Source organism: Nelumbo nucifera, chromosome 5 (assembly GCF_055504915.1).
Source record: "Nelumbo nucifera cultivar China Antique chromosome 5, China Antique-T2T, whole genome shotgun sequence".
NCBI lineage: Eukaryota > Viridiplantae > Streptophyta > Magnoliopsida > Proteales > Nelumbonaceae > Nelumbo > Nelumbo nucifera.
The window spans coordinates 52,353,906-52,363,442 of record NC_142653.1 but is presented as its reverse complement, the minus strand read 5'-3'; the positions used below and the strand labels follow the sequence as shown (position 1 = coordinate 52,363,442).

General features: G+C 38.2%; 1 protein-coding gene across 1 annotated transcript; it reads right to left on the bottom strand.

Annotated features, from left to right (window-relative positions):
* Positions 1–7,418: 7,418 nt before the first annotated feature.
* Positions 7,419–9,223, bottom strand: LOC104596714 (flavonol synthase/flavanone 3-hydroxylase-like). Its single transcript, XM_010257985.3, has 3 exons — positions 8,728–9,223; positions 8,327–8,654; positions 7,419–7,768 (listed from the first exon to the last, which is right to left on the bottom strand). The coding sequence occupies exons 1-3, from the start codon at positions 9,183–9,185 to the stop codon at positions 7,556–7,558; spliced, it is 999 nt and encodes a 332-aa protein (XP_010256287.1). The 5' UTR covers positions 9,186–9,223; the 3' UTR covers positions 7,419–7,555.
* Between the last annotated feature and the right edge of the window lie 314 nt (positions 9,224–9,537).

The window sequence follows — 9,537 nt, the reverse complement described above, 5'->3', positions numbered from 1 at the left end:
GGCGGATGTATAGTTCATGAAGAACTGTCTATCTCGACCACCATCTAGTCCGAGCGTGGGGCCTTGGAGGAGGCTATACATGTCAACCAGTTGTGTGACTAAGGGGTCTTGACCACTTATCAAAATAAGAACTTGTACACTAAAATACTAGGCCAAGGGGGGAGGAAATTTGCACTTGCATTCACTGTTTGGCTACTAGGGAGTATATTCACTAGTAATACATCCAGAGATTTTCTGAGTTCCATGTCCAAGGGACTGGTCTTCCATTTAGGTATTCGAGCCAAAATGTGCTGGGGCCGAAGACGTGCTTGACTTTGTAGGGACCTTCCTAGTTGGGGTCGAGCTTGCCTACACCGGGCTCAAGCACCATACTTTTCTGAGGACGAGGTCTCCTTCTCTATAGTGTCTTTCTTTCACTCTTGAATTGTAATAGTGAGCTACTCTCTGTTGATAGGCTACTACCCTGATCTATGCCTGTTCTTGGACTTTCCCCAATAGGTCTAGATTTGTTCTAAGTTCTTCGCTGTTCTCAGCTTCGTTGTACGTCTCAGTTCGAAGTATTGGCTGGCCGATCTCTACTGGGATGACGGACTCAGTGCCATAAGTTAGGTTGAATGGGGTTTATTTTGTGGCTATCCGAGGTGTCGTCCGGTAGGCCCATAGGACATTGTTTAGTTCGTCAGCCCAGAGGCCTTTGGCTCTATCTAGTCTGGTCTTTAACCCTTCTAGGATAGTCCCGTTGGTAACGCCGGCTTAGTCGTTAGTTTTAGGGTAGTGTACCACACTGTTGCTTGATTCCGAGGGAGGCACACCATTCTTGGAACCTCGTGTCATCTAATTGCTTCCCGTTGTTAGTAACTAGCATGTGGGGGAGTCGAAGCGGTAGATGATGTTCTTCTAGAGGAAAGTTTGTATCATTCTGGTCGTGATGGTAGCTAGGGGCTTAACTTCGACCCATTTGGTGAAGTAGTCGATGGTGACAACGAGGTATTTTCTGGTTCCCATGAGTTGAGGGAAGGTGCCAAGGAGATCCATGCCCTACTTGGTAAAGGACCAAGGGCTGCTAAGGGCCGATAGGCTTGTAGCTGGTCGATGGGAGATATTAGTGTCTCTAACAGGTTGATACCCGAGGCAGAGGCTCCAATAGTCAAATTAGTATGAGGGAGGTGCAAGGTGGACGAGGCCTGAAGTGTGAACACTCAAACGAGGCCACAAAGGAAATTAAGAATTCTGAAGTGCTTGTTCTTGAGTCTAAGTTCCAGTCCTTTACCTTGAGGGGGTTGTCTCCTATCTATACTTGAGGTCATTTGTAGGTATGTGGGCTCGGACGGCTTGGATGCAATCCATATGCGGGAGCATGACCATCTGGGGTTGCCAAGTGCAGCCGTGTTATTGGTTCCAACATGCCTGCCAAGCATTGTTCCGTGTGCGCCCTGATTGGGCCCACTCTGAAAACTGCCGTTACTTGTTATCTAAACCAAGCTGAATTCTTTTCGGGTTTTTTGCCAGGCCTATTTTTGCCAAAAATTAAATGAAAAAGGGATGAGTCATCAACACACCCTGATTTTTTTTCCAGGATTACGTGTTTAAATACACCCCTGATTCCTTTTTAACATGTCCTCGTTATTTGTCTGTTCCTTTTAATTAGGCATTACAGCATATGGTAGGAGAAGATCTGAACTGCAATAGAAGAACATGTTAGCACTTATTTGACACTTGGCAAAAATGAAATGTAAAATGTTTTTTACTTTGAATTCGATTGCAGTAAGCATGTGAGAGGGCGAGCCATGGCAAGAAGAGTCAAAGAATTTTGGTTTTCTACATCTTAGTCTTGTTTTATACTCCACCGGTGGTCGATTAACACAAATCAATGCCATTAGCATTGTCACTATCAAATGCCATTAACATTGTCACATCACACTTCAACAATTGTTGGTTGGGTAGGATGAATCAAGCCCATTGTCTTCAAGCATTACCTGGTAAATTCACATTTTATTTATCATGTATGTTCTTGTAAAGCTTCTCAAAAATTGCTACATATCTATTATAACAAAATATCATCCAATGATTTATTTGATCAAGGCCTAATCAACCAATACAAGCAATATATATGTAAAATACAGAAAGAAACAAGCATGATATGTTTATCAATCTAAGCTTCTATTGTTGTAGTACATGCACTAGGTGGAAAGTCTAAAAAATCAGCATGCCTCATAAGCATGTGGATAACATCACGGGATATGGTTGCAACCTCTGATTTCAAGTGTCGAATTCTATCATGTCTCTTGCTCAAGGCGTTTTACATTAGCACCTGAATTTCCACTACTCTGTTTGGTGATCAGTCATATTGAACCCTCTCTCCCATTCCCCAACAACTAAAATTCATTCATGACATGACAGAATAAAACTGTTGAATCCCCAAGACATATTGAACCTAAATAGCCTGATTATGTATTTACCTAAATCTAATACAGAACCGACTGGTCTAAGATATCAAGTATAGTACAAATGTACAATATGAAGATAAATCCTGAAATGTTAAGGACTTTCTATTTGATAGAAAACATGGATCTTGATGGAACATGATGGCATGATAGGATTTATGTAGCTAACCCCAATAGTTGTGATTTAGATTGAGTCAAGTTGTCTGCATGACTCAGGAATCTTGATCCAGTTAAAGTTCTAGACAAAGTTGTGAAACAAATTTTTCTTGAAGAGATTGTAACGAGGTCACATGACTTAAACTCAATTAGAATTAACAAACCTTGTCTTGATATAGGAAAAGAATCACTAAACCATTTGTCAATCATGGAACTTAGCCTAAAAGTTGAGCTGAAATACCCAATTTTTCTTCTTTTTTTTTGTAGTAGTAGCATAAAATGGATATAACGTAAATATAAGGTATATATGACTAACCAAGGTTGTGCTTTTCAAATTAAAATTGTTTGATTAAAACTTATGACTTTGGGAATTGATACAAGACAATAAGTTGAATATGTATAATACAGAAAAAAAAATCTTATGTTGAACCTTGTACCTTGGTTTAGCATGGGACTAAAGATCCTTTCTCTAAAGGCTCTATTTGCTTTTTGGTAAGTTACTTACCTGGGTAAGTGTTTCCCAAGAAAAACTTACCCAAGTAAGTTCATTTACACTTATTCTTTTATTTCCCATGTAAATAAGGCAATGACTATTTTAGCCATAAAAATCCGATATTAAAAGGTGCAATTTTTCCCCATTCAAGTATTGGTAACTTTCCCTCCAAGTGGGGAAATTATTTTTACCCACCTAGGAGATGAGTATCACTTACCATACCTAGAAAAATAAATTTTCTCTAGTCCCTACATAAATCTGAGAAAAGAACATGGGTTTCTTTGTCAATGGGAATCAAAATCTCATTGACCAACTTTTCCCTCTCTAAAAATCCAAAAAAAGAATTGTCATTAAATTGTATGATTTTAGGCTAAAAGGGAAGCATAGAATGTGTTTCATTCCCAAAGAGGATGCTATAATGTCCCTACAGTATTAAGAGACGTTTTGCCATGTTAACATCAAAAGTGCTGAACTTGTTCAAATATTAAATAACACCAAAGATGCTCTATTTATCTAATCAAGACCTCGAGTATCATGAAGATATTATCTTTTTATTGTTTGTTCATTTTGGTTGGCATCACAATTAATTACACTTTTCTTCTATTTATCTTTTGAATACCTAAACTGCATAGTTCCATTTATCAAATCTTCCATTATGTTGATAACTTTACTTCCATTCCTTGGATTTTTATTTCTGATGTCATGGTCCAACCCCTGGTTTCGATTTTGTATGGCATCTTATAATTCTTTTCAACTTTTAGGTACATAATTATATCTCTACGATTTTTAGGACACATGGGTAAGCATCTTCTAGTTATTTTGTAGTAGTTGTGGGACAATATTGTCTTCTGTGTACATGTTTGTTTTCAAGACATAGCAGAAACTCTTGGATTGACAGCTGCTATAAGGCAATTGTTGCTATCACTACCATGATTCCTAGTGGGCGCTTCTTAATTTTTTGCATTAAGATATTACCTCTGCAAGAGTATGGTTCATAAGTTTTTTTTTTCTTATTTTGTAATTTTTAGTTATAAAATGTTAGAACTGTTGTTTGTATCCTTTCAATTCAAACGAACTAAAATATCATAAAAACTGAATCTAGAAAATTAAGCTTAGAACTGTGCCAAATGCTTTGAAGACGCATATCACGCAATTGATATGCTTTTTTAGAGGAAACATATCACACAATTGTCGACGTCCCAGTTTTCATTTTCTTTTGCAAATACAATCCGATACATTCACATGGTTCACAAAAGTTCTTCTACAAGGATTTCACTTAAATATAGTGTTGGAGAATATGGGGTCAATGTAACTGTGGAGGAGAAGCTCTGAGAAGCGTCTAAAGACACTGTCTTTAGAACGTTATTTGCCCCCACTAAGTTTTACTGAGTTTGCTGCTGGGTTAGAAGCAAATTCGTTCCCAGGATATAATAGAGCCTTGGGCGAGAATCTGCAACCAGCAAAGTTGAAGAGCCTCCAAAGAAACCTTATGTGAGACTGTAGCAGATCGGACTGAGAGAGAGAGAGAGAGAGAGAGTGAATTTCGAAATTGTGTGATTTGGAGTCTGATTCATGCTCCTTAAATAATTTGTGAAGAGGTATGAGGAAAATGTAGGTGTTGGTTTAGAGAAAACACTTTGAACAGTCACAATTTCAAACATTGTGACTGTTTAAAAAGTAGTTAACAGTTGGTGACTGTTAACTTTAGATTGTGCCTCTTGATCACACCCGATCGAATCGTGACCGTTGATGAGATCAACGGTGATCAACGGTCAGCAACGCACCAAAACCAAAGCTGTCCATTGCGAGCCACGCGGGTGCGCGCAAAGTGCGCCTCATTGCGCCGCACACGCGTTGCGTGGTATCGAATCCCCATACTCTCCTCTACTAATTCTAAGGAGTGTAAATCAGCTCCTATTGAAATACTGAAAACAAAACTTATAATTTTCCAATGTGATACAAGTTCAAAACTAGGTTTTTGTAAGAGAAAAACTGATTTTTCAATCAAGTGTGCAGGTGCAATTTCTCATGTAATTGACCAATCAAACCCATTGGATTTAATCTCTTATGAGATTAAAATCCAACAATCCCCCACATTGATTGATAAATTACATAGTTCTCTCTCAATCCAAACTTCTATGACACAGTTATGCATACAAAAGGTGTTTATCAACTTAAACCTCTTGTTAGTATAGTTATCCCAGAGCCTTGTCAAAGTTATTGGTGGTAAGATCTTAAACCAATTACTCTCAAGACAAACCGGAGACACCTATACACACAAAAATGTCCAGTCTCTACAAGAGTTGCAAGTTTTGCTCAGCACTGTTATGTTCATGTGCTTCTTTCCTGGTTTCATGAACAATCCCGAGAGCAAACCCAAACCCTCATGAGAAGCGGCACCACTTCTGGGGGAGCTTTGTCCTCCTGCAAAAAATAGCAACTAGGCTTTCAAAAACTAAAACTTTGGAGATCTTGGTTCCATGGATTGCAATTCCATTAAGAAATCAATCACTAATTTGAAAGCTTTTAGCACTAAATCAAAAGGCTTTTTAACACGCAATGGGTGAATCGATCATTCACCTATTTATCCAAGAAAGTCTCACTTAGAAAACAACACAAAACCAAACCAAACCCAACAGGGATGCAGATGTAGCAGGTCAGAATGTCAACCAATTCTAGAAAATTCTCACATCTTTATCTCCTATAATGTGTAGATTAGCTATTCAACTTTCTCACCCCACCTCCATTGACTTCTTATTCATGTCTCATGATGATACCCAAGCATCATATTTAGACCTTACCTATGAAAAACTAGTTAGTTTCACTTTCCCTTTCTCATGCTAATTATATTATTCAATCTGTTTATTTATATTAATTTATTATATATTAAAAGTGAAAAGTAATTAATTTTTTAAATTTTATAGGATTAAAGCGGAGTCGGATTAAATCCGAATCCGATCTGAGTCCATTTTAACTTGTATTCAAATCCTAAGTCTTCAAATCCAATAGAATTTTGGATAGAATTGGATGAAAATTTTCAATAATCGGATCGGATTCAAATATTTCTAAATCTGATCGGAATCCGATCCAATTACAGCCTTACATGTAGTAGTCGGTTCTTAATGCTCGACAATACTTTCTTATGGTACCAGTGTTATGAAAATTTAAATTTTCTTATTTTAGAGCCGATGTCAAATGGCTATTCTTGGTTATGACGTGTGGATAGAAATCCATTATGTCTCAGATAACTAAGATCACTTAGGCAATTTGATTAATTTGTTCATAAAAATAAAAAGTCAATTTTATTGAAAATCTGTATCGTTGAGAGAGAAAAGTTGTTTTGATATTATGGAGAAATTATGCTTAAGACAACTTGTTTAATTTGTTCATAAAAATTAAAGTCAATTTTGTTGAAATTCTGTATCGTTGAGAGAGAAAAGATGTTTTGATATTATGGAGAAATTGTGCTTATGGTTTTTTCAAAGGACAAGTGAAAAGCCGCCTTCATGGATACCCAAATTAATATTAGAAATGCATTGAAGAGTACGGAATGGTATTTTCTTAAAAAAAAATTGAAAGTGTTAGACGTATATCATATCTGCCGAGTGGGGGTTTATATGGCATTTTAATTAGCCGCTGGGTTTTAATGGCACAAGTGTGAGGGAGTTTTCCTTTTGTGAAGGGGGGCTAAAAGTCATTTGTCCATTTTATTATTATATCTCCAAATTGCATTTGACATTTTTCTATTTTGCCTCTGTGAACAAGGGCTTCCCCGCTAGCATTTTGTTTAAATCAAACAATAGTGATCAATTAATCTATTATAATAATGATGAAAATGAGTATGGATTCAGCCCTCACAAAATAGTTCTCACATCATGCTCATAGTCTTTTGCAGCCATACATGCATCAAAAAGATCTCTGTATTCGTATGTTTTTATTCATGGAGACATATTCTAAATGATTGTAAATACAGTATGAATATGGTTCTGTGAGGAATGAATCCGAATGAAAACTCTTGGCATCAAGACATCTTCTTTCTTTTGCAAGGACACTAATGTTTTGTTTGCTGTAGTGGCAAATCAACTAGGTTCCTGTGGTGTTCCAGAGAAACTAACAGGGTAACCCATGTGGCTGCAAGATTTAGTTTGTAGAAGATTTTTCAGGCTTTTGATGTCGTTCCTATCTCTTGATAGTGCTAGTTAATTTGTTCTGTTGTTCCTTTCTTGTTGTTTGTTTTTTTCTGTGGTTGTAACTCTCTTTCGTGATGTAATGGATGGAGAATTGAAGCTCATCCACCCTAAAAAGAAAAAGTGAAACCAGCAGAGTTTTTCTAATCATGCAATCCATACATCATTGGATTTATTCAAACTCATACTACAAACTTGCAGAAAATATTTTAGATGATTGCAAAGTTTAGTCCTGGCCAGAGAGGGTGAGCTACATTAACCAAATGGCGGCCTCTCTACTGTGGCAGCTTATTAAACTTGCGGTATCGATACTCTTCATAGGTTTTGCTCGTGTATTTCGGTAGATTTTCTTCATTTATCAGTGATGGAAGGGGCCCAATTACAGCATCTAATGGTGGAACACAAAACACAGGCCATGACATACGCAAGTGCTCCTTGTTCACCAAGCTCCTGTGGAGAGCACTTTTGTACTTGCCATTGCTCAGTACCTGCAATAAAAAGGAAGGGCCATTACAACAGTAAAACGACTAGTTAATGAGAGGCCTTAGATGTCTTTTCATTCAAATGTTGGTGATTAAGGTTTAAAGCATCTACACGTATTCCGGAACCTCTCTGATATGTGGGTGTATCAGAGTTTGATCGGTTCAGAGGGTGAAGGAGTCCTAAACCAACCTCCGATATATAATTTTTAATTTTTATGAAATATTTTTTCTTAAATCGAGCTCAAGCCAAGCCGAGTTTAAGCTCGAGCTCGAGTCTTGTACTTCTTAGGCGAACTGAGCTCGAGTCCCATACTATTCGGCTTGGCTTAGCTCGAATCCACCCCTACTTGCAAATATGAGAATGAATGTTCAGCACATCCTAAGAATCCTTAACCCTACCATACAGTTGGAGTAGGTGCTACCTCAGAATTGATGCCAATATGCAGACGGGTATTTGTCATTTTGAATTGTGTAAAGTTGTAGTAAAATTCAGAATTATGCAATGTATTGCACTGTACTTTTCCAAATGTTAAATGAGAATGAGCGAGTGAGAGCTGAAATAACCTCAAACTGATCACCAACATGAACAAAGAGTGCATTTGGTATGTTATCAACAGCAACCCAGTTCCCATCTTTCCACGCCTGAAGGCCAGAGACATTGTTAGAGAAAAGTATGGTGAGAGCAGACATATCCGTGTGGGGTTCCACCCCTAACGCAAGCTCAGGCTGTGGACATGGTGGGTAGAAGTTTATCTTCAGTTCAAGCTCCAACTTTTCACCACCCAAGCAAGACTTCAGTTTCTCCCCTTCCAAACCAAGTCCCAGGGAGAGCAACTCCAGCAGCTTATCGGTTACTTTCAACAGTTCCTGTGTGTATTCGTCCGTCACCTCCCTGCATTAAGTGAATATTGTCAACATTTATGGAACAGTTGATACTTTATATGAACATGATTTAACATTCATACCTGTAAGAAGGAGGGTTCTGAGGCCATATTGCATAGTTTATCTTTGAAAGAGGCCATATGAAATGGAAGAAATAATCTACCCACTCGACCTTCTGCTCAAGGTTGCGAGTCATCTTCGTGCCATAGCCTTCAAACATTCCTGAAGAAGGATCGTTTGCATACTTCTCTTTCTCTTCTTGTGGGAGCTGAAAGAATTGCTCGCCAACATCTTGGAGACGTTGGATTAGTGAAGGAGAGATGCCATGGTCAGTGATGAGAAAGAACCCCCACTCACTGCATGCACTCGACATCTCCTTCACTAACACATCCGTTGGCTGAGAGAGTGAAATTACAGGCACTGATGTGCCTTCAATGGCCTTACTGTTTTCCGGCCTCTCATTAGCTGGCCGGATAAACTCCGCCGGCAGCTCCCTCAACCCTCTAAGTGCCAAGGTTTGTACTCTTGTTGCTATCTCCATTCTGGTTTTACCTCTGATTATGAGTGAAGGATGACTGTACCCACCAATTTATAGTCATAGGCTCTTGCTAGAAAAGGATAATTTGATTTAACAAGTCTGTTTAGTCTGCCTAATTATTTTCTATTGCCTGCATTGATACTTTGGTGGAGTCCCAACTAGAAAAAGTCATTAAAAAATACTAGAAAGTAGAAACTGAATTTGGTACTCACATAATTATGCCAAAACCTTTTCTCATGCTTTTCAGCCATGTATTAAGAATATCTCTGACCTGTGGAAGTAGAGACTTGGGATCAAACACGTGCCTCGTGTGGTAGTTGTTTTAATTTGATAAACACGTGCCTCGTCTGGTAGT

Coding starts and splice junctions, on each gene's coding strand:
- LOC104596714 (XM_010257985.3), bottom strand. CDS start 9,185: ATGGAGATAGCAACAAGAGTACAAACCTTGGCACTTAGAGGGTTGAGG. Junction 8,655..8,727: donor CAGAACCCTCCTTCTTACAG/GTATGAATGTTA, acceptor CACTTAATGCAG/GGAGGTGACGGACGAATACA. Junction 7,769..8,326: donor ATGTTGGTGATCAGTTTGAG/GTTATTTCAGCT, acceptor TTTTTATTGCAG/GTACTGAGCAATGGCAAGTA.